General features: G+C 45.9%; 1 protein-coding gene across 6 annotated transcripts in view; it reads left to right on the top strand.

The window, feature by feature from the left end:
- Positions 1 to 19,439, top strand: part of FGFR3 (fibroblast growth factor receptor 3) — a 55,745-nt gene extending 36,306 nt beyond the window's left edge. The window contains exons 5-17 of one of the 6 annotated variants that reach the window (XM_037386733.1): positions 1,933 to 2,056; positions 2,475 to 2,665; positions 7,270 to 7,414; positions 10,057 to 10,244; positions 11,157 to 11,302; positions 11,393 to 11,514; positions 12,755 to 12,865; positions 13,023 to 13,213; positions 14,586 to 14,708; positions 16,254 to 16,324; positions 17,752 to 17,889; positions 18,351 to 18,456; positions 18,542 to 19,439. In XM_037386733.1, the coding sequence (XP_037242630.1) occupies positions 1,933 to 2,056; positions 2,475 to 2,665; positions 7,270 to 7,414; positions 10,057 to 10,244; positions 11,157 to 11,302; positions 11,393 to 11,514; positions 12,755 to 12,865; positions 13,023 to 13,213; positions 14,586 to 14,708; positions 16,254 to 16,324; positions 17,752 to 17,889; positions 18,351 to 18,456; positions 18,542 to 18,706 (1,821 nt within the window). In that variant the 3' untranslated portion in view covers positions 18,707 to 19,439. Of the gene's footprint in view, positions 1 to 1,932; positions 2,057 to 2,474; positions 2,666 to 5,993; positions 6,145 to 7,269; positions 7,415 to 10,056; positions 10,251 to 11,153; positions 11,303 to 11,392; positions 11,515 to 12,754; positions 12,866 to 13,022; positions 13,214 to 14,585; positions 14,709 to 16,253; positions 16,325 to 17,751; positions 17,890 to 18,350; positions 18,457 to 18,541 lie in introns of all 6 variants that reach the window. The other 5 variants (XM_037386723.1, XM_037386705.1, XM_037386713.1 and 2 more) reach the window with 5 other exon arrangements.
- The last annotated feature ends 3,901 nt before the right edge of the window (positions 19,440 to 23,340 follow it).

The raw sequence follows: 23,340 nt of genomic DNA, 5'->3' as shown, positions 1-23,340 counted from the left end.
TTCCAGACAAGTTCTGCCCCGTGAGTCTGTGCCCCCCAGGTTTTCCTCTCTGTTCAGAGTCCAAAGTCCCCATCATAAACCTGACAAAAAGAAGTGCTTTGAAAGTGCATCCTAAGTAAAACACCTAATTTGGACCTGATTTTATAATACAGGTCAGACTAGGGAGTTGCCCATGTTATCTGGAGCCCCATATCCTTTGAGTACCTCCTGGGGTTCCAGACACAAATACTTTGCAATGCCGAAAAGTGGATTAAAAGTCTTGAGACACAACTATGAGACAAGCTAGTTTGGAAATGAGCCACTGAGGAGCCACAAATTTGCACTGAAACTTCTTGCCAGTCTGGTATGTTCAGGTGAACTTGGGGTCCAGGCTCTCTGTTCTCTGTAATTGCCACACTGTCACAGAGATGCACCAAGTGGAATGTTGCTTTAAAGGTGTAATGTTGGTTTGGCATTCAGCTGCACCTGTGCTGTCCTGGGTGGGCAGAGGGTGCAGTCAGACCTGACCAGACATCTGCAACAACCGAGATCTCTGTTTAGGCACAGCATCCTATAACTTGAAATGGAAGGAAATGCTCTATTCAGCAGTCTCTGAAAAGTAGGGGTGCTCGGCAGTGCTTTTCTCAGGGATGCAGAGATCTACAAAGCTTTGTTAAAAATACTTTTGCTTGCTTATCTTGCAACTAAGCTGTCTAGTCCTATGACTTTAAGCCTTCCCTTTGCAAAATTCTGGCTTTAATTGCAACTTGGCCCCTTAAAGGGAACCATGTGGATGCAATTTATGTGTAGCAAAAGAGGTTAAATAACTTCATATTTGAGTTCACCTGCTGCAGCAAGAAACCTCCAGGAGCAATTACGCCCTTGTTTTCTCCATCAGCCCTTGACATTCTGTAGCGCAGTGTTATTGTAATCTCCTGCTTCTGTGTCCTTGGAGTCACCTTCTAAATGTTTAATAAAGTTAAATGTTTTGCTCTGGGAAGCAGAAGGCATCAAATTAATATCCAGAGATTTAGAGAGCTTTCATACAGTATGCATCCTGAAGTCATCTTTGTTACTGTTGATTGCTTTCTGTATTAATTCAAGATTTGCTTTCTATATCCATTATTTCCTTTATACTCATTAGAAACAAACGTTGTAGCTGGGATCACAGGGCAGCAGGTCAGGGTGGAGATGAGGGTTCTGCTTTCCCTTCTGCTACTGAACAGCCAACAACTCTGGACATGAGCCACATCCAGAAAACCGACTAGTATAATACTTGGTGCCAAAAGAGAAGGGCTGACCAAGCATCCTACGGACCAGACTTGAGGCTGGGCATGTTTTCCTGTGTTTTTTACAGGGAATTTAGGGGACTAACTGTATTACAGACATTCATTTCTGTTCAGACAGATGCCATGACCTGTTGCTTCCATAGCACACATCTTTAAAATATCTCACAGATGGGGTAAGAAGTACAATTTTTATTGTTTATAGTCATCTTATGGGTTATATGTAGTAGTTGGTAAAGATCTGCAGATGGGAGTAAAATATTTTGAGTTGACAGAGTCTCTGTACCAGAGTGGTCTGGCAGAGGGGACCAGCAGACTGGAGTTACCTTAGCTGGTGCCTTCTGAAGTCATTACTCTAATGAGAGGTGCCACATGCAGCTGTCACCTGGTTTCATTATTGTTACTATTGTGGAAGCATCTACAAGTCCCTGTTGCAATCTCAGCATGTTACATTGTGTTGCACTGTTCCTGCATTGGTCTTAATTCCTTTTCACGTTAAGCCTTTAATGACCCTTGAAATGGGTCCTTGTGATTTTCAGGACTACTCTGGGCTCCATTCATGCTGGCCAAGTGTGCAGAAGGAAGCTCACTGGTTGTTCACTGATTTGAATGGTCTGGTGATGAGGGTACTTGACCATGAGCTTGATGGTTTGATCTCTTCTTCCAGTTGCGACACCAGCAGTGGAGCTTGGTGATGGAGAGTGTCGTGCCATCAGATCGAGGAAATTACACCTGTGTTGTGGAGAACAAATATGGAAACATTAGGCACACATACCAGCTTGACGTTTTAGGTGAGATTTCACTGTTTTCCCTCAACAGCTGATCTGTGGTGATGTTGAACAGGTGCATGGAGAGATATGGGAAGCAGGTTTCTTTCTCCAAGTACTGGATCACGTGTCCCCTAAAACCAACAAGCTTCCTTTCGGCCAACAATTCAGACTCATATTGGTGATCAATAAATTAGTTAGTTGGTCTATAGAGGGGCCAGAGAAGGACTGGCAGGGCTGAGAGGCCTCCTCCGTTCCCAGGTGGCTCTTCCCTGTTTGGCTTGAGAAGCGCTGGGGAGAGCAGTGGCCAGGACACCTGGAGGGACAATCCCAGTCTGCACCCTTCCTGCTGAAAAGCCAGCAGATGAAGTGTTCAGAGAAGAATCCTTGCTGGAAGAAGGACAAGGAAATTAGGATTTCCCTCTCTTTTTCTGTTTTTCAGAAAGGTCACCCCACCGACCAATCCTGCAGGCAGGGCTCCCTGCCAACCAGACCGTGGTGGTAGGGAGCAATGTGGAGTTTCATTGCAAGGTCTACAGTGATGCCCAGCCTCACATCCAGTGGCTGAAACACGTGGAAGTCAACGGCAGCAAATACGGACCCGATGGGACGCCCTATGTCACGGTGCTGAAGGTTGGTACATGCTCCTTCTTCTCACCCTCAGGGCAGTCCTTCTTTAAGCTTGTGCAGTGGAATACTCTGCTTTTTGGAGGGGGTACAGCAGAGATGCCCTAAAGTCAATGCTCCAGGCTCTTCTGTTTGCCAGAGATAACACAACTACTGTAGTGGCGCAGATAAGCAAAGTAGTTATAAGAGCTGAGGCAACTGTGAGAAATGCAGCATAATAAAAGGGCTGTCAGATTGCATTTGACCTAAAATTGTAAAAGTAACCCTTTTTTGCAGCTTCAGTAGAGGTATTTGCGGGGCTTATTAAAATAAAAGGTTCCCAACTAAAACACATTCTTTCGTTTTCCAAGTAATCACACTACAGCGTGCACGTACTAAATGATGCTGAACTACCAGCACCTGAGAGCCAAGATAGTCTTGTTCCAGCCACTAACATCTGTGAACATTGCTATTATCCATGCTCCGGAAAGTTTTTGGTTTTTTTTTTATTTAGCAAAATGTCACTTAGTAAGATTTGACTTTGCTAAAATGCTTTCTTGAAAGGGAACTTCCAGATTACAGCCAGAACAAAGCCAGCAGGTCTCGTTTCCCCTATGTAAACCTATGTAAACATAAATCACAGAGAACAGAGTGAAAATCATATTGGACTTTTAAAATATCTTTTTTTTTTCTTTCTTTCAATAATTCAAGGCATTCTGTGTTGGTTTTTATTAAAATATATAGGGCCAAATGGAGGTTTTCTGGTTCTGCATTTATAGCTGAAAGCAGATTTTGGCCCTGCAGTTTCACACTGAGGTTGTCCTGCACATGGACATTCCCCCAACACGTCCTGCTGCACACACCCTTCTTTTCGTATGAAGTTTTTTAAAAACAAACACTTATCAGACAGCATCTACGAAACTGCAACTCAGCCAGATACATGATAATAAAAGCCAGAGACCCTGGAAATAATTACACAGATTGAAATAACAGATTGGTTGGAAGAAATGGTTGGAGACAGTTCTTCAGGACTGGCAACACGTGCTTCTCCGAGTTGATAAAACTCTTTTATTTTCTCGCCGTCTCTCCAAATGTGTTTGAATTATGCATGTTTGAATTTCCCCCTGGTTTCACAGCCCAGTACCAAGCTCTGAATAGCTGGCTGTGTCACATGCCATCTAGTATAGTCTCCGAGCTCTGTGTGTGGTCCCCGTGGGATAAAGTGCTACCTTTTGGAAGTTTGCAGAGCCGCTGCGAACAGTGCCTTGTGTCACAAGCACAACCTCCCATTTTGCTGTGGCAAAGAACATGTAAATAGTCCGTATAAATAGTGTTTTAAAATTAAGTTGGAGCGACACCGGGGTGGCTAGGTAATTAGAATTGCCAAATACCTTCTCTTCTGTGGACAGCAAAGGCTCCGCATTCCTCGAAGGGGAGCACAGGCAAGCGTTTGAAAGCACAAGTTTTGTTTGGTTTTATTTTTTTGCTGAATAGGACCAGCACACGTCTATTTACTACTTCTGGTTAATCGGGAATGCTTTGAATTGTATTAATGCCGGCATCAGCACTGGGGCATGGAGCATTTCCATTTTGGGATGCATCTTTTGTGCGCCAGTACTGGGCCTCTGTGGAGCTGTGTCAGGCCCAGCTTTGCAGGGATTTTTTTTTTAATGTGTTTGTGCTTGTTTTTTAAAAATAAAGATCTGATAAAATGATCTTGCTATCATCTTGGGGCCAGTCTGTTGGCTTTACAGACTTCTTCCCCTCATGCCACACAGTGCTGTGCTCTGACCCAGCATCCTGGCGGTGCTGCTGGAGCAGGGTGCTGTTAACACCCTTCCCTGCCCACAGCTGCTTTAGAAAAGGCTCCCTCCTGCCCAGTGCCAAGGTGCCTGCAGGGAGATAAGGCTTTTTTATCAGCCTGCCCTTCCCTCCTGGTTTCAGGAGATTTTGTGGAGTGTAGGAGCTGCTATGGGGCAGTTAATATATGGGGAGTATCCTGGTCTCCATCGGGGCAAAGGGGACAGAGAGGTGCCCAGCACATGAAGTTCCCCCCTCAGATCTAAAGAAGGGGGGCAAACCCCACCCCAGTCCAGATGGATAAATTGAATGCTGTACTTTCAACCCATTTTTTAAACAGCCTGGCAAAACCAAGCCATCACCTGCATCAGTTCCTGAAAGCCTGGGCTAATTTGTGATCAAAGGAAACCTCTTTTTCTTTGCAGAAAAGCACTAAATGCATTCCAGTTACAGAGCGGGGGCTGGCAGCACTGTGCCCAAGCTTTGTCAAAGGCTAAATTGTATGTTCTGCATTGAAACATGCCCGGTTTAATTATAAACAAGGCAGCAACAGCAGGCAGGCACGTTTCCCCACTAGCTGGGACGGACAAACTTGCCAGCACATAATCCTTAGAGATGAGATCAGGTCAAAGCTGGTGGTGGTTGCCATCAGACGTGGACACTGGAGCTCCTCTCTGATACCACCTCGGGGTTCAGTTCCTAATAACCCGTCAGGTCTGGCCGCCCTGTTGGTTTTCATGGGCTGCAAGTCATATTGGCAGGATCAGGCCTTGCAGTCGAAGGCACTGAGGCTGAGCTGGAGACCGTAAGGCCAAAAATGAGAAGAGCAATTTTTTTATTTTCATTTCCAGAACTGAAGCTGATATTTTTTCTAGACAGTCCCTAGGCTACTTCTGAGGCCACCCAAAACAGTTGTGCATTTTCAACCAAAATAAAAACAACTGTTAAGGGAAAAAACTGATGTGCTGTTGTAGCAGCCTGGAATAAGAGAAATAAAACCCTTGCTTAAGAGTCTGAAGTTTGTTTGATTTATATGCACCACTTTATTTAGTAAAGAAGAGGCTCCTATAAGCAGTGGAAAAAATTACAGCTAATTTCTGAAAGGCAAAGTCAGCAGCGAGTTTCAGACCGCCACTGCTTACATTTTGTTTCCAAATTCTATTTTGGAATCTGATAATTGAAACAGTATTTGCTGAGCCGGGTTGCAAACACAAATCTATGTTTAAGCCGTTTCTCTGGTGCTCCTGTCTGCAGAGTTATTAGGAAACTGTAGGGCCTTTGGCTGCTGTCAGATGGAGAAGTGGGAAACTGGTCTGTTTTAAAGGAGAAATTGCATGTGTGAAGGGAAGGGAGTTCATTTGCACATGGTTTGGGGGCCAAATGCAACTTCTTTTCTTCACCCAGGCCCTGGGTTAGGTCTCTCACCACGGGGTGAGCCGGGGATGTTGCCACAGCCAAAAAGGGAATAGCCGTGAACAGTCAATCCTAGCTGATGTAGGTGCGATGGAGGTATTGTTTGGTTTACTGAAGTTCAGGTTTCTGTCTGTTCCTGCAGTCTTGGATCAGTAAAAACGCTGAAGCCGATGCTAACCTAAATCTGTTCAATGTGACAGAACAAGATGAAGGAGAATATCTGTGTAGAGCCAACAATTTCGTAGGCATAGCCGAAAAACCCTTTTGGCTCCACATTCGCAAACCAAAACCAGGTAAACCACAGACTCTGTCCCAAGGCCCTGGCAACTGCAAGAATGAGCTATAACATTTTAAAGAAGCTAGTGATTAAAATTACTATTCATTTTGTATTATACCCTGTCAACTGACGCTGAATGGCTTTATCTTATTTTCTTGCTAATTTTTTTTTTACGAGAATGTAACGCCTATACAGCAATTGCCATGGAAAAATTCCCACAATAAAATGACTGTCAAATTTTGCTATCAATTCTTCACACTTTTATTCCTCTCCCTTCGTTACAATTGAGTGCTGATAACAGAATTGCATGTTAATGACCTGTGATGTTCAAAGCTCCGGAAAACCAAGCCGTTTTAAGATTTTCACCCATAAACCTGATACAATCAGTTCTGTCCCTTGGCGAAGTAATGGAGAAATAGATGTCAGCATTGGCTCATGCAAGCAAACACATTAAATAGAAAGCAGCAGCAACCTCATGGGCTCTGGAGTTTGACTCCAGCCCGGAGCGTTTGGCTGCTGTGTTGCTCAGTGCCACTGCAGGGAAGTTCTTTGCAGGCACCTTCTTGTTACCGGCCTAAGTTACACTACAGTATCGAGGGCTGGGTAATCAATGTATAGCTTTGAGAAGTCCACTTTGAAAACATTCTGAAAAATTCTAAAACTGTGTATTTTCCGATGAACTAAGGAACCAAAATATTTGTATATTCCTCTGATCAGCACTTGAGTCTTTCTCCACTACATCTCCCCTCCTTTCTTTCCATCTTTCCTCTTTTACCATCTTTCTTCCCACCCCCCCACCCCACCCCACCCCACCCCACCCCACCCCCCACCTCGTGCTCACCCTACTAACCCAAGGTCAGTCATATTGTGGGGGCAATTTTTCATTTGGATGCTTTTGCTTGCATGCTTCTTTAGTGGGACAGAGTAAGAACCTGGTGAAGGGAGCTTTTTTTTGCTTTTGACTACAGGTTGCAGAGGGGAATGAGTAAATAAATATGGAAGATGGGCCATTGGAAAATAAAAAACAACCCACCTTAATCTGCTTTTGAAATTTGCCTGTGGTGTCCTCACACTTGCTGGGAATGTGGCTTATTCTCTGTTTTCCCTCTTTCTATATGTGTGTGTTTTTTTTTCCCCATAGACGGCAGGTGTTAACACAACGGATAAGGAGCTAGAGATTCTGTACTTGCGAAATGTTACTTTTGAGGATGCTGGGGAATATACTTGTCTCGCAGGGAATTCTATTGGGTTCTCACATCACTCTGCTTGGCTGACGGTGCTACCAGGTATTTCCTTCTGTGCTGGCCTCTCCCTCCCTCTCCAGGGTGCCTTGACAATTTGGTTTAGAAATGCCAAGTTCCTGCAGTCCACCCCTTGCTTGGAAGCGGGGGCGTTATCCAGGGAGGGCTCTCCTCTGGGATTTGCTGCAGACCTCTGTTGCATACTCACAGCTGACACTTTGCATTGCATCTCAAGATAAAAATTATTTACTGCAGTAAGCAAATAAAATGCCCAGTATCTTTTTTGATCTAGATAACAGGAAGGTGTTCACAGCCTCTCCTGACTGTTAAGCGCCAAAATCAGGAGATTTTTCTTCTTACACTGCCAGTGGGAGAAGGAAACCTTTGCAGCAGATGATCCAGGGCGCTTGAATTGGACATGGACTGTGGATCATCTTACGGTGAAAGCTTTCTGTCTAAGCTCATACCTTAGCCTAAAATTAGATACATAAGTTCTTGGTGTGAGTACACCCGTCCCTGCCTGTAGCATGGTTTCCACTTCACAGATGAACAGGCCAAGATAGCGATCTCACACAGAAGGTCGAGGAGAGTCATCTGTAGATAGAGCCCAGGAGTTCTGGCTCCCAGGGGCATTGCATGCCGCCTGCTCCAGCTGGGATTGATGAAGGCTGCAGTGGCCTTGAAACCAGTGGCCAGAATGACCTCAGTTTTGTGGTGCTTCCATGTGCAAAGCTCTCATTGACAATGAAGCCACCACAGAATATGCAACAGAGGAGCTTGCTCTCCAAAAGAGGGGAATGAGGCTCTGCTGTCCCTTCACCTACAGAATCTGCCTCTGGCTACAGGGCAGCCTTGAGCACAGTCCAGGAAAGCACCAGCAATATTCATATTGAATCTTATGGGTGCTGTGCCTTGCAGTGTAGGAACAGACCAGGAGTATGTTCAGTAGACCCTTACTGCAAGGGCACCCAAAATACTATACACCCGACTTTGGCTCACTCAGTTGTAGACCACATTTGGGTCCATCTTGCAACACATCCATCTCAGGATGTGTTTAGGAACTGGAAACTTTGGCATTTCTAATATTGACTTTATCTGTGCGGATGGTTCGGATGTAGTCACTTTTACTGGGGCTGAAGAAGGTCTCCATGCCCAACCCTGCTGCCAGTGGGATCTGCTGGTCTTTTCTCTGTTCATTTGCCAGCTCTGTAATAGCTGATCTGATCCTGTTTCTGCTTCTGCCATCCACTGGACGAAAGAAATCATTTCCTTTGGTTAGAAGACTGTTATTTTGAGTATCTCTGTCTCATCTGACTGTTAACACTGCTTTTATAATGTTTGAACTCACACCTCTTTTTAAGCAAAGAATAAGCAGGAGAAAAACCACCAAAAAAACTGAAGTGGAACTTTATATTGAAGTCAGATGCAGTGGAGGACAGTCGCCTGTGCAGCAGCAGGCGCTGAAGCACTGCCCACAGGGAGGCTGTGGGATACAGCCCACCTGGGGAACCTCTGCTTGTTAAATGCTGTCCACGCTATGAGAGAGGTGTGTGAAGCAGAGGCCAAGATGGTGCGAGCCAAGGCAGCAAGAGCTGTGGCACCAACCATAATGCCCAATCCTGGGAGATCTGGTAACCCTTCCTCGCAGGAGGAGATGGCCGCTTGGCAGGATCTGGCCCTGCAGGGCTGGCACACAGGCTGATGCAGCCCCCAGTGTCACCATCAGCCTTTTCCCCGTGTTCCCTGGGACACAGCCACCAAAGACCAGACTCGGAGCCTGCTGCTGCCAGGGGAAAGCTCCCGCTGCTTGCCAAAGACACTGCTTTGGGGCAGCAGTGATGTACACAAGCCATTAGCGAGCTAACCTCACCAGCATGACTTCATTATAAAGTTTCTCACTGCTGACTGTTCCTCTGATGCCAGCACACCTTTGGGGAACAGAAGACCAGTCCCACCGTGACCCTGTCCTCTGGTCTACGTGCCTGTCCTGAAAGGAACAAGGGGAGAAACACAGCTGAGCTTTGGTGGTCCCCAGAAAGTCATGCTAGCAGGTAGCCACTGCTGATGGGCTCATGCCATTACCCTCCCAACGCTGCCATCTCTCTGGGCCAGACCTTCAGCCTCTTCCCAGGAGAACTAAGTTTTATGAAATAATTCTTCAAATTGCTCTTATGAAGCTTTTTCTCTTGTGTGATGCCTTACCCCTGCGTGCCCCTCAAGCCCCTTGGTCCCTCAGGGCAGTCACTGGTCCAGTGGAAATCTTTGCTGGAGAAGCCGAATTGGCAAAGTGCAGCAAACCCCAGTCCTGCAGCCTTTGCACATACAAGGCATCCAGGTATGTGGTGTGGATGTGCAGGGAAAGCAAAATCTGGGTCAGAGGGACAGCACGCACACATGAAGATGCCTTCAGCCTAGAGCAGTGGTTTTCAGCCCGTGAGCTGAAGTTAGAAATCCCAGGGCTGCGTCAGCAGGCAGTAAGGTTACCCCCAAAAAGGCAGACTGAACGGATGTTTTAGCTGCAGCCACAGGTAGAAAACCACTGGCCTAGGAGGGTGCCCTTACTGAAGTTACTCAGCAGATTGGCATAGCTGAGCAAGTTCTCCTCAAATTCTTTGCACTGCACATGTGTAGTTGTGTGCAGGCAGCTACCTGCCCAGTCCTGACTGCCATCTCTTGTCACCCCGCAGCGGAGGAGCTCATGGAAATGGATGATTCAGGCTCAGTGTACACTGGCGTTCTCAGTTACGGCACTGGCTTTGGTCTCTTCGTTGTGGTGCTGATCAGTGTGACTATCTACAAGATGAAAATGCCAAACAAAAAAGCCATGAACACCCCCACTGTACAGAAAGTCTCCAAATTTCCACTCAAGAGACAGGTAACAGAAAGTAGATACAAGATTCCTATTCCCCCCTATGGCCATCCCCCTTTCCCCCTGCCCCTGCTTTGAAATTTTCTCTCTAGGTGAGAAGCTCTACCAGAAAATCATTGCCCAAGAGGGACATAAGTTGGCTGCAGTCTAGGATTTTAAACCCGTTATTCATTTGTTCCTGTTCCAGTGGAGCAGTAGGTGGTGGCAGCTGGCTCTGGTTCATGAGCAGCTCCCAGGCAGCCACATTTCTGTTGCCCCTGTCTGAGGGGGGTGGCAGTGCAGCTATGGATGATGCAGAAAGCACGTCTTGCAGGGCAGCAGTTTAGTCGAGGCTCCCTGGTGGAGCAGGGATTTGGGGAGCAAGAAGATGTTCAGTTGTGCCCTGCTTTCACAGAGGTCACTGAACCCAGAGCAATTCTCATGGAGGTGGGAGAGGGTCCTCTTCCTCTGTGCCATTAGAGATGCTCTGCTGCGCGTAATTGCAGAGAGGCAGGAGCAAAAGGCACCACGTGAAACCACGTGGCGGAGGATACAGATTTTATGGCTTTGGCTGCAAGCTTGTGGTGGGCATCTGCAGTGCAAGAACAGAAGTCACTCCATAGGCTGTAAGTGCTGTGGAGATGCACACGGAACAAATGTACAGATTATATACCTGCTGCCTGCTGGAGGGCACTGGCTGACCTGTCGCTTCTTTCCACCAGCTGAAACCCTGACCACCGGTGCTTAGATCAGTGCATTTCTGCAAGGATGGGAGGAGAGGAGAGAGAGGTGGAGGGTGTGGGAGACTGCCCATTTAGAAATCACTGGAAAGATGTCAGTGGGCAAAGATAGCTCAAACCCCCTCAGTGATCCATTTCAGGCGCTGCCTGCCCTGGGAATACAGTTGGCAATAACACTTCATTTGCTCTACCCAAGCAGGTGTCGTTGGAGTCCAACTCTTCCATGAATTCCAACACGCCCCTGGTCCGGATTACACGTCTCTCTTCCAGCGATGGGCCGATGCTGGCCAATGTCTCTGAGCTGGAACTGCCTCCGGATCCCAAGTGGGAATTGGCACGCTCTCGGTCAGTCAAAACTACGGGTTGGGGTCTCTGTGCCTGCAGTAGTGTCGCCACCCCGGTACCCACTCATGTGCCTGCTTGTTCTCCCTTCAGCCTGACCTTGGGAAAACCGCTCGGTGAGGGGTGTTTTGGCCAAGTGGTGATGGCAGAAGCGATTGGGATTGATAAGGACAAGCCAAACAAAGCCATCACGGTTGCTGTCAAGATGTTAAAAGGTATGGGGAGTCCACAGAGGACAGAACAGCATGCCGCGCTAGGATTTCCTCTCCTTGCCTCTCTTTTAAGTCTTTTGTACAAACAGATTCAACAGAAGAAAGCAAGAACAACCTTTCTTCCCCTTCACCCACATAGCCTGGGGGTGAGGGCTGTCTCCTTGGAGAGCACAAAAAGTGCAAATCCCATCAGGAAGAGGGCCTGGGAATTAACCCAGTTCTCTGCCAAGGGGTAATAGCATCCCTGAGAAGAAGGGGAACCCCCTTCACTTCTAGCCAGCTCTGTGAATCAGCCCACTCCTTAGCCCTCCCATAGCAAGTGCTGCCTGTTCTAGCAAAAGCTTGTGCAACAAGCTTAGGTGGAGCTTGCAGAAATCCACTTGAGAGACTCCTTGAGGAGCTTGTTAATTGAAGAAACTTGATCCCAAACTCCTGAGAGGTTAAAGGGAGGCCAAAAATGGGGGAGTCGCTGGGCACCTCTGGATGAGTCTCTGCTTCACATCCTTCTACTCCACACAGCAACTGGACAGCACACAGACAAAATCACCCTGAGGAATTCAGCTGGGGCAAGCAGGGCAGATGTTCCAGCAGTGAGCAGCCCAGGGTTAAGGTTACATGGGGTGACACTTTTAAAAAATAGGATTTCTTATCAGAAAAGGATGTTTACTTTACATTTCCTTCAGTCCATTCTGAAGCTGGTTTTGGGAGCAGGAACATTTACATCTTCCCAAACCAAAGCATTCATTTGGGGAGGCGTCTCCCTATTTTTCTACTTTTTTAGAAAAGTAGAAAAGATGCACATAGCTTTCGTAGAAAAATTGCAGTTCTCCTTGCAAAAAGTACATTGCTTCCTGTAACCCCTCTCCTAGCTCTGACCTTCCACCATCCTTAACTCATTGCCCCTGGAGACGAGGGAGGGAAACAATCAGAAAATCAAAACGATCCCAAGTGCCAAAACTGACTGTTTTGCTTAACTTACCAGGATGTAACAGGTGAGGGGTTTATTGATTTCCATATGGGCATTTATCTTTATCTCCATTTATTTGGGGGTTTATCTTTTTTTTGGTGATACTAGGTTTTGGTTTTATTTTGATTCTTCTTCCCAAAGTGGAATAAAAACTAATACTGCCATATTTTGAGTACTGTTTCCACCAAATGACTATGCAGCAGTTTTATTAACCACTTGCCAAAATACTGATACTCTTCCTGACATTTTTTTCCTTTCCTGTCTTGCTTTCTGCAGATGATGCCACAGACAAGGACCTTTCTGATCTGGTCTCTGAGATGGAAATGATGAAAATGATTGGGAAGCATAAAAACATTATTAACCTCCTTGGTGCCTGCACACAGGATGGTATGTAGCAAAGCAGCCTGGTGCTCACAGGGCCGTGGGAGGCTCAGGTTTGACTGTCCCTTCCATGCAATTGCTTACTGGCTGCCCAAAATGTCCCAGACTGGGTTTCAGTGGTTGGCTGTTCCTCTGCTGGATGCTGATGTGCTCTTACTTGCAGGACCACTCTACGTGTTGGTGGAATATGCATCAAAGGGGAATTTGCGGGAATACCTCAGGGCACGTCGCCCACCTGGCATGGACTATTCCTTCGACACCTGCAAGCTGCCTGAAGAGCAGCTGACATTTAAAGACCTGGTTTCCTGCGCCTACCAGGTGGCCCGGGGCATGGAGTACTTGGCATCTCAGAAGGTGAGCTGAGAAACCTCATTTGGAAGAAGTGTCAGTCAGACCCATGTTTTGGAAAGCACGCAATGTTCGGTATGTGTGGTGTGCAGGACAACCTCAGGCAAAACGTTGCAGGCTTCTCCCTTTAGAGACCAGAATTTTTGATATGAAGTATCTCGAGTTTTTTACTGGAGGCTTCATCTGTATGCAGAAGTTCCCGTATGCTGGCTGCATCCATGTGCCATGCAGCTGTACAGCCCTTGCTGTCACCTGCAGGCCCGTTAGCATCCCCAAAAGGCGTATGAAAGCACAAGCAACCCAGACCTTGGTGCCTGTCTTCACCACGCTCGTAAAGGTAACTTTCACATGTGCCATCCTGAGGCTCAGGCAGCAGCGGTCATGGTGAGCATCACACCAAGTTGTGAGCTTCCACCATGGGAGATGTTACGTTAGACAGCAGTCAGGAGCTGCTGAACCCTTGTTCCCCCCATCTTCCTTCTGAGATGGCTAAAGATGCAGAGCACTCACAAGGAAGCTGAGATCCTGGGTGTAGCTCATGCATTTGCAGCTCTCACCAGCACACGTAGGCTTGGTAGGAGCGGACCTGGCAGTGCATTTGGCTCCGTGCGTGGCCACGCCTAGGATGCTCCTTGGGGAGCATTCTGCTGACACTGAGCCAGCTGCTGCATTTTCTTACATCATGGCATGGGACTAGTCCTGATTTACCCTGGCATCAGCAAGTGGAGAATCAGGCTTTGGGTTCACGAAACTGTGCACCAGCCGGCGTGACCTCTTTTTGCGGGCAGGGAGCGCAGCGGCAAGAGCAATTTCCACTTCACATGTCAGACATGTTCATCCTGTGGCTGCAGCTCAGGGTGGATGGTTCATGGTGGCTTTAAACTGCTTTCTGCACAGCGCAGGCTAATTGAGCTGCTTTCTTAGGTAACAGCTATGATGCTGGGCATCAGACTAGGTGACCTTTAAAGGTCCCTTCCAACCCAAACTGTTCTATGATTCTGTGTGTGGTGGATGTACTGGGGGCGTCTTCATTTGAGGATTTTTTTCCCTTCAAACGTGAGCCAGAAAGACAGCTTCACATTCCAGTAAGCGCCCACAGAAAAGGAGGTTTGGCTTTCTTGTCTGTGTATCCCCTTTGGAGAGAAAAGCCACGTGGCTGTGTCAGCGCTGAGGCTGCCGATTAGGTGTTGCTAAGAGGTGGCTCCCACCAAGTATGCATGATGGGGCAGTGACACAGAAAGCGAGGAGTTAAGCAGTGCCCACAGCTTTATGAGCTTGGGAGTCAATGAAACAGCAGCTCATAAACCACGTGGTGCTGTTGGTTCCAGGCGCAAGCAGCTAACAAGCCCTTATTTATTGACTTGCTCACCTTTCACAGTGCATTCATCGCGACTTGGCAGCCAGGAACGTGTTAGTCACTGAAGACAATGTGATGAAAATTGCTGATTTTGGCCTCGCTAGAGACGTTCACAACATCGACTATTACAAGAAAACCACCAATGTAAGTACAGGGCTGCCAAGCACATGCAGTTCTCCTTCTGGCAGGGAACTCGGTCATCCATGCAGCAAGTGGCCCTTGTCCCACATCTCACTTTCTAGAGGGGCTTAGGAGGAAGAAATCTGTCGGTGGCCTCATCTAGTGAGGGACTGTAGATATGCTGGTCCCAGACTCCACCCACCATCTGTTTTCTTCCTGACAGATACTGCTGCTGCTTGCAGCTGGTTGTGAGGTCTCATCTCTGGCCAAACTAAGAGAAACTGAGGTTTTTACCACAGGGGCATGGAGCCCTTTCCAGTCTGCTCCACTACTGTTCATAAGGTCCCAAGGAGCCAACTTCTGTCCCACCAGAGGCCTTGGCAGAGGAATGTCACTTTTTGTATACCTGAGCTACCTGGCTTTCATGCATTTCACTCTTTTTTACAACTGAGGTCCTTGACTCCAAGGGTGAGAAGATGGTCCAAGACAAGGGCTGAGTCCCAGCATCGTTTATACTTTCCGTAGAGATGAATTTACAAGTGAAGGGCTGGAGAGAGGTGTTGAGCTCTGAGCAAAAGCCACAACTACCACAGAGTGCGGAGATGGTGGTCAAAGAGGTTGAGGGCATAACAGAACGTTAAGGACCTTGCAACTGCAAGGGGTCTAAATGTCCACCGTGCCCATACCGATCCTTTGCAATATCATATCAGAAATCTTTTCTTAATTGCTGGGATTTCTTAATCATAAATTAATAAAAATTCTTGGGGAATTTTAATCACAGATCAGATGGATTTTCCCTGTTTCAGGACAGCTGGGAGCATAATCCCATTTGTGTATCCTGCCTATGTCCTATCTCTGGTTGTTTCTCCCAGTGAGACAATGGGTCAGAAGAGGACAAAGTCCCCCCCACAGCCAAATTATGCCTCAGACACAAACTACTCCTTTCAGATTCCCTCCAGGGGCCAAGCAAAGCCCCAAAGAATTATGATTAATCTAGTCTTTCTCATCTCATATTTCTCACATGTGACAGCCCATGTTTATGACCCTGATGTAGGATGTTCCCCTGGAAACCTGGGATCAGGCCTCCTCCTTTAGCCTCCAGCAGGATCAGGATTTGTTTATTAGAGGATGTGGCCCTTGCCTTCACTCTTGGAAGTTTCCCTTCAAGTTCAGCCTAAGCCAGGTTTGGGCTTGGAGTCAACTGCTTCTTCCAACCAAAGAGCTGGAAAGTGGTGTCCCATGCTCTGCTGCAGAGCTAGCTGCGTTACGAGCAGTTGAGGCTGTTCCCATGCAAAGCTATAGATGTGCTGATACATTAAACCTGCCTTGGCAGTGAAATACAGTCCTCTGCAGAGAGCGTTTGCTGCAAAGATTGTCAGCAAAGATCCAGGGATCAAATGTTTTAATCTGTTTATATGTGACCACTACAGCTTTGCGCAGTGACCGGGAAGGCAGATGTGGTTGTTAATGAAAATGTTTCAAACTGGATTAGAACAGAAGATTCAGATGGTGCCCTGTTGGCTGGGGGAATATGCTGATGGGATGTTCCCATTGTCTTCCTAATTACAGGGTCGGCTGCCTGTGAAATGGATGGCTCCAGAAGCCTTGTTTGACCGGGTCTATACTCACCAAAGCGATGTGTAAGCATACCCGCACTTCTAAAAAAAATTTGAAATGACAGGGAAATCAACACCTATAGTATCTTAAAGACAAGCATACTGCTAAGCGTGAGCAGGGCTCATTCACTGCTGGGGTGCCTGGGGATGCAAAAGCAAATTGAATCAATTCCAAGCTGCAGCTTTGCACATGTGGTTTTATTTTACCATTATCTAGTTGCTTTCATCTGAGGATCTCTAGTGAGCTTCTGGAAAATTATTGGAAGGCAGGCAGGTATTTCTTGTCCGGTTTATAGACGAGGTGATTCGTCCTGCCATCAAAAATACTTGTGCAAAAAAAACTCCATGCAAAAAAAGTTACCCTCAGCTTCCTCCGCATTTCACCCCAGACAGTTACGCTTCATTGAGTACGTGGGATGAGATACTCTGCTGTTGGTAGAGTTGATCGGAGAATATTCAACAAATATATTCTTGGATTAACTTTGCTGCTTCATTTATTTCCTTTATTTTTCCTAATCCTGCCTTGTCCATTGTAGTGCCTCAGCATGGTAAGCACACAGCAGAGCCCACCTTAGGTGTAAATCTGTATCGCATCTGAACTTTGCTGGGGCTGAAGTAGCTCAGCATGTGCACTGCCTTTTTTATTTCAGTATCTGGTCAATAATGGCATTTTTACAGTAATTCAGCAGCCAGCCTGCCTGCTCCCCAAAGCTCACTGCTTGCAGTTGGATGAATGAATCTTTTCTATTTCTGTATTTTTCACATACTTTGGCTTTTATTGATCTTAAATCATAGTTTCCATGCTTAGGTAATGCTGCAGCAGGCGTGACAGATAAATCAAAGCTAGAGAACAGGAGAGTGAGCGTGCGTGAAAGCAAAACGGAGACAGATAATCCCTGTTTTTAAAAAGAAAATGAAGAAGGCAAAAGATATTTTCTAAAAAGAGGACTTCTAACCATAGCACAGCTGCGGGACTGGAGTGTGTAACATCAGTGCTCCGCTGATTTTTGTTGGGGTATTTTTCTCTCGGCTTGGCCAGTGAAACGAGTGTTGTAACAAGCAAGTTTTGGTATCAGCTTGCACAATTAGTGGCCTGTGGTTCCAAGCCTGCAATTCAGTGAAGCTGTGCATGAATAATTTGATTTGTTCCATTCAGTGGAGCTGGTGGAAGACCTAACAAAGAGCTGGGGGTGATAGATGGGCTGTCACCTATCTGATTAAATGCTCATTTCAATTTCAGACTTGGTGCCTGGGATTTCTTTGCTATTGAGTTGGATCAGCAGAGATCTCCAAGTAACTAGTAAAAATGGCCTAGGCAATTAGTCATGCTATTGATGACTTTGTTAGCTATGCATGGCTGCACAGAAATAAAGCCAAGTAGGGGGGAGGGGATATGGGGGGGCCTGTAAAAAAAACTCATTGAATTTTAAAGATCTTTCTTTGGTTTCCAGCTGGTCTTTTGGAGTGCTACTATGGGAGATCTTCACTTTGGGAGGGTCTCCGTACCCAGGAATTCCTGTTGAGGAACTCTTCAAACTCTTGAAGGAAGGCCACCGGATGGACAAACCTGCAAACTGCACCCATGATTTGTGAGTGTGTGGTGGGGGCTGACCTCGCCCTGCTCCCCCTTCCCTCTGCAGCCAGATAACCACCCAGGCTGTGGTTTGGGCTGTTGGGGCATCCCCACTGTGAGACTGTGCGGCCATCTCCCGGTAGGCTTGGCAACCCCAACTCCTCTGGCTCAGCCCATGACTGCTGAGCAGTATAACGTGCCTGCCCTTGTTTAGTCGGTGGTGTCTGGGGGTGTAGCTCTGGTGTTTTGTCTTTAGGACAGGTCCTCCTCCTGCTTTGAGAGCACAGACATGCATGAGATGATGACCAGTAATGAGGAGCGTGGCTCCACAAAACCCTCCTCCTGCTCGCTGTAGCTGGCTGTGCACTGAGGCCACCATGGCTGAAGTTGCATTGGCCGTAGCTGTTCTCTCAGGCAATTTGGGAGTGGGTGGACACCACTTAGCCCCACCATGGATGACAGTCCCCTTTCCTGCAGGTACATGATCATGCGGGAGTGCTGGCACGCCGTCCCCTCACAACGGCCCACCTTCAAGCAGCTGGTGGAAGACCTGGACAGGGTCCTCACTGTGACATCCACTGATGTGAGTGTGGTGGGGTGGGTGCGGGAGGGCTTGCTTGGTCCCTGGTGTGAGGCAGCCAGCACTGATGGGTCTATTGCCCCGGCAGGAGTACCTGGACCTCTCAGTGCCCTTTGAGCAGTACTCACCAGCTGGCCAGGACACCCACAGCACCTGCTCCTCGGGGGATGACTCCGTTTTTGCACATGACCTGCTGCCTGACGAGCCCTGCCTGCCCAAGCACCCCCCGTGCAATGGCGTCATCCGGACGTGAGGACCCCCCAGGCGGACAGGTGGACAGATGGATGGATGGACAGACAGGCAGCATGCCCATGGAGGTGCGAATGTGGGGCGCCGAGGACGAAACCGTAGTGAAGGATCTTCCAGTGGAACTGTGTGGTGGTGCCTGGAGATTTGTGTTGTTGTCAAGCTGTTCAGGGTAAAAAAAAACAACCCACAAACCAACAATTTTTTTTTTTTCTCCCATTTGCTGTATAAAAAGTCAAGAAGCACTGTTTGGCCTGAAGGAACTAATCTCTTGCCAAGATGATCTATCATCTATGACTTTTTTTTGGTTTATTTTTCATTTTGGGTTGGGGTTTTTTTTTGGTTTGTTTTTTTTTTACTAAGCAGAATGTTGAACCTGGGGGATGCTGACCTCCCAGCTCCGTGCTTGCATTTCGAGTGCCAGAGTAGCCGTTCTGTGCCTGCAATACGAAGAAGACAAAAAAAAATAATCTTCCTTTTTTAAAAAAAAACAAAAAACACAAACAAGAAAAGTGTAAAGAATGTAGAAATTCTTTGCTTATGCAATCTGTATATGAACCTTTTTGGTGGAGCTGAAAAGCCACGTTGCCTGCAGGGATTCATATATTTATAAAAATATCTATATTTTTGTTGTCGTCGTTTTTATAGCTTCATGATCACACTACCCAGCTACACAGAAGGAATCCTTTTTGGAAGAAGAATTAAAAATCAAGTAAAATGCAAATCGTGATGGAGAAATGAAAAAAAAATAAAAATAAAAAAGAGTCGATCAAGTCCTCTGAAAGGGCAGTGCTTTGGCCAGGCTTGGCAGCCACCAGCCCTTGCGCTGGGCTGGGAGCGATGGGGCCGTGCCAAGATAGGAGCAGACCCTGGGGCAGGCAGAGACCCAGTGGTGGCCATGGGGGTTCCCAGGTAGGAGAGCATCACCCATCTGAGACTGGTGGGGAACCTGGCTCCTGGGTGCCCACACGACAACTCAAGCCACATCCTGACCTTTGGGAACAGCCATTTTGTGGGGAAAAAAAAATAATCTCACTTTTGGGGGTTTGCTTGTTTTTGCTTGCAAAGTGTTTTGTGGGAGGGAAGCAGCTCCCCCATCCACCCCTCGATGCCAGCGGGTTGGCTCCATCTACATGCAGTGACTCGGAGAAAGAAGTTACGGGTACCTGTAGGCAAGAGCCTTTAACTTATATCAAAAAGGTTTATTCCAGAGAATCTGTGTATATATCTATAAATATATCCTGTATATATATATATAAATATATATATATATATAAAAAATTAAATATATTAAAAAAAAAGAATGTATAATACTAATGCAACATGAAGCAGTACTGAGAGAGAGTCTCAAAATACGAGCATTGCAATCTAGGATATACTGATCTGGGCAAAAGAAAAGATTGTTTGTTTGTTTTATATCTTCACAGTTTTGTTTTAAAAATTGTACCTTAACATGTATATTTGTAAAGTTATTTATAGACATTAACATATCTGTTCATCGGTTTAAATAGCGTAGTAGCGTTACTGTAAACTTTAAATTTCACCGAGCTTAAGGGTGTTTTTTTTAACTTATTAAAAAATGGAGAAAAAATATATATTAATCAAGTTCTTCTTTTGTGTTTATGGGAAATACTGAAAGAATGTATAGATGTACAGTCCTTTAACAAATTACATTTAATGTTATAAATATATATATATGTATATATATGTGTGTATATATATATGTGTGTGTGTGTGTGTGTATGTATGTACGTATTCAGTTAAAAAAATATTAGTTTATCCTGGATTGCAGTAAGAAAAGGTAAGTTTATTTTTCAGTACATCAGTGGTTAAAACCAAACAAATAGCAGCAGAAAGATGATTTTTACATATTTCAGAAAATCAGGGCCAAGAATTCTTCCATCAGTTTAACCACTGTGCATTAAGGGGGCGTGGGTGTTTATTTTTCTATTTTCAAATGAAGGTATTCTTTGTGGTCGATTTAATAACAAGTATGCAGCAAAGTGAAATGTTGACTTTGGGTGATGTGGGGTAATTTTTTTTTCCCCTTTGCCAGTACTGTTGTATTTTGGGCTTCAGAAATGCCATGTGAGCTAACTAGCAAGAAGAGTGACACTGTTTGCAGGAGAGGTGCAACGACTGCGTATTTCTCTTGCATCTAACACATTGGAAAATGCCAGTGATGCCTGATTTTCTGTGTTTAAAATGCTGTGCTGTTCCTCGATGTCAGATAGCTGTTTAAAAGCACACGAGTGAACCAGGGACCTTTAGCATGGATCAAGCTGACCGGGGAAGCAGGGGTTTGGACTGGGGGCTTTTTGTGGGTGGGATTTTTTTGTCCAGAAGACTTTATCTGCTGCCACGAAGAGGCAAGGCAAATTGCATCCTGAATTCTTTCTTTCCATTTTTCTCTGATGCATATTACATATCAATGTTTCAGAATAACAGGATGACAGCATCTCATTTTAAGATATATTTTTTTTTCCTTCTTAGAGCCACAAAATCCTAAAATAAATAATTTATAGTTTGAGATTACTTCAGTGGAAGTTTGAGAAGGTAGATTTCTATAGATTTTTGTTTTGTTTTGTTGGAATAAAAAAAGAATTTTTTGGTATTTTCTTACAAATGTCTGCTAATTGTGTACATTCCAAGTACTCGAAGCATTGAGTTTTCCTGTACTGAAAAAAGAAAATGTACAAAACTGTGCATGATTTGAAATGTTACTAGATATTATAAATATATATATAATTTATTGAGTTTTTACAAGATGTATCTGTTGTAGACTTGTTGACTTTAACATTTCTTATTCAATGCTTATATAGTTTTATAGCCTGGACTATTATCTTTAAAAGCTTAAAAAAATTTAAAATTCCAATTTTGTTACATTTTATACTGTTGATGTTACAATCCACAGGTTTGCATAGCGTGATTTTTTCAATGAGCAACTGTTCAGTTTATTTTAATACTGTATTTCTGTGCCTGACAGCTGCAGCTGTCCAAGGTGTGAGATGAACACTAAATAAAACTATTCTGCTTTTTTGTTAACATGGAAAACTTACTTTAAAAAAATAATAAACAAATTGTTAAATTTTGGGGTTTATTCCCAGTTGTGAGGGTCCTTTACAAAACCAAGTCTTCTAGGCTTTCGGATTTGTAGTGCCAGGAGGGTTCTTTTTTTACAGCGCTGCTGTGTGAGTCCTGGCCAGCGCAGGTTTTATATTCATAATAAATATATAATAATTTTTGTTTAAGGGCAGTATTCTTTATTTGTTAGTGGCTATATTTATAGCCTCATAAGCCATTGTGTGCATAGAGTTATTTAAACCCCTGCTGTCATACAGGATTAAGCGTATAGCAGTAGCACAAGGGCAGGAATTGCTCATTAAACCTCTGTTCTGGATTTCTGTCATTACATGGTGGTGGTGCTCACAGTGCATTCAGCCGTGCAGATGCTCAAGGAGGTGCAAGGTCCACAAGAGGATCCCACGGCTAGGAAAGGGGGAAGGTGGGTGCGTCGGAGCGGGCACCCAGTGCCTGGTGGGATGGGCACAAGGGACCTCATCCTGCCCTGCTCCCAAGGGGCAAGAGGAGCCCGAGTTTGGCTTTGGTTTGGGGGAGGATTGAGCAAGGTTGCTCAGCAAACCCTTGCTTGGCTGGTACTAGGTGATGCAGGGGGATGTTGCAGCATGGGAAACACTGGGCCGATCCTACCAGCACTTCTGTATAATATTAATGGATTCCTGCAAGTGATCCTGTTGAACTGCATCCCAGACACCTAGAGTTTTACATGCAAGTTTACCTATGTATAACCTGCCTACAGTAATGCATTTGTAGTTTTAAGTAGCTGGGAATGGGAGTGTATGCTGCTGGGCAGGTCACATCTGCAGCACTGGGACTGGTACCACCACCGTTACATCCTAGTAGAACCTGGGGAAAAAAATTACCTGAATTTTCTTGCTCTTGTAAGGTGCTTTTAGCACCAAGATGCACTGCTTTGTGGGAGAGGTCTTGCCACCTGGAACGAGTGGTTTCCATGCTTTAAGGACAAACACACTTTGGTGGCCAGCCCTGAGCCCTGCCCCAGCAGGAGCAGCATGAGCCAGGGGACAAACCCTAGCTGTCCAGGGCTGCAGCCAGAGCACAGTTAAATGGCCTTTTTCTGGGTCATGTGGAGATGGTATCATCATGGAAGGGTGTCGAGGATGTTGTGCACCATTCACCACTAGGACTTGAAAAGCAGGAGAGGGATAGATTGTTCTGTGGTTAACTGTGGTGTGGAGCACACCCATGCTTTACAGCTGCCCAAAAGATGAGTCGTCTGAGCACATGGAGAGCACAGAAGTCAAAGCCACAAAGAGGCAAGACTCTGTCCTGGCGCAGTGGCTGACCTGCGCGTGGAGCTGGCATGATGTTTCATTTCCCTCGGGTTTATGATGTCATTCTTCCTCTGATGGCCTTCACGCACCTCAGTGTTTGCTTGTGGGTTAGGGAGGAGGGGGTCATATTTTACTTTAATTGCCCTACAATGCAGCCAGTTCTTAGCCAAGGATGAATATTTGGCTGGCGACACATGATGTGCGCTGATCAACGTGCAAAACCATCTCAAGGAACATTTGCAATGCTGCTCAGTTGGGCTGCATC

This window comes from Falco rusticolus, chromosome 1, assembly GCF_015220075.1.
Source record: "Falco rusticolus isolate bFalRus1 chromosome 1, bFalRus1.pri, whole genome shotgun sequence".
NCBI classification, from domain to species: Eukaryota; Metazoa; Chordata; class Aves; order Falconiformes; family Falconidae; genus Falco; species Falco rusticolus.
This window is presented reverse-complemented; position numbering and strand designations above follow the sequence as displayed.